Source organism: Egretta garzetta, unplaced genomic scaffold, assembly GCF_000687185.1.
Source record: "Egretta garzetta isolate BGI_Z169 unplaced genomic scaffold, ASM68718v1 scaffold931, whole genome shotgun sequence".
In the NCBI taxonomy this organism is placed as follows: domain Eukaryota; kingdom Metazoa; phylum Chordata; class Aves; order Pelecaniformes; family Ardeidae; genus Egretta; species Egretta garzetta.
Genome location: NW_009258556.1, coordinates 32653 through 33622, shown reverse-complemented (window position 1 = coordinate 33622; position 970 = coordinate 32653). Strand labels below are relative to the sequence as shown.

The window sequence follows — 970 nt, the reverse complement described above, 5'->3', positions numbered from 1 at the left end:
TGGCCGGCTCGGCGAAGAGCTTGCTGTTGAAGCTGCGATCGTCCTCCCCCACCACAAAGAGGACCTTCCCCCGGACCTTCTCGGCTGGGATGGCCGAGGCGCTGTATGCGGGGGCTCGGGGGTCAGCGAAGACGGATGAGTTGTCCAAAGCTCCCACCTCCGTGAAGGTCACGCGCTCAGTGTAGTAGGGGATGGGGGGGATGCGGAGGTCCTTGTAGAGCAGCGGGTTGCCGTGGAGGAAGGCTGTGCCGTTGATCCACACCGTGGCCACCACCTGCGGGAGGAAGGTGGCCATGGCCAGGGCCACCTCTGCTCCTTTGGAGACACCAACAACGCCCAGGCCAGGGCCTCGCACCTGCGGGGGGGGTGGAAAATAGAGCCAGCTGGCAGCACCGCTCACCCGGACGTCACCAGGATGTCCTCAGTCATGAGGACAACCCGCTCATTGGGACGTTCCTGGTCACCAGGACATCCTGCTCACTGGGACATCCCCAGTCACAAGGACATCCCTGGTCACCAGGACATCCTGCGGGGGCTGGGGGGGTTGGACTAGATGACCTCTAGGGGTCCCTTCCAACCCAAAACATTCTATGATTCTATGATCCTGCTCACTGGGACATCCCCAGTCACCAGGACAACCCTGCTTGCTGGGACATTCCCAGTCACTAGGACATCCCTGGTCACCAGGACATCTTGCTTATCAGGATGTCCCCGGTCATCAGGACATCCCAGTCCCCAGGATGTCCCCAGGATATCCCTGCTCACCAGGACGTCCCTGCTCGCAGGGGCCTCCCCACGTCTTGCAGGGCTCACCTTGGGGTGCCGGAGGAGCAGCTCGGCCGCCTCCTCGAAATACTCCAGGTCGAGCTGGGTCAGGGTGCGGGGCAGGTCATCGTAGGCGAAGAAGGCCAGCGCCAGCACGGCAAAGCCCCGGCTGGCCAGCAGCCCCGCACGGGACTCGATGAGGCCA

At 63.3% G+C, this 970-nt stretch overlaps 1 protein-coding gene across 1 annotated transcript in view; it reads right to left on the bottom strand.

The window, feature by feature from the left end:
• Positions 1-970, bottom strand: part of LOC104134405 (acyl-coenzyme A amino acid N-acyltransferase 1) — a 2589-nt gene that overhangs the window by 818 nt on the left and 801 nt on the right. Inside the window, exons 2-3 of the mRNA XM_035903388.1 lie at positions 814-970; positions 77-355 (exon numbers count right to left, since the gene is read on the bottom strand). Of these exons, the coding sequence (XP_035759281.1) occupies positions 77-355; positions 814-970 (436 nt within the window). The remainder of the gene's footprint in view (positions 1-76; positions 356-813) is intronic.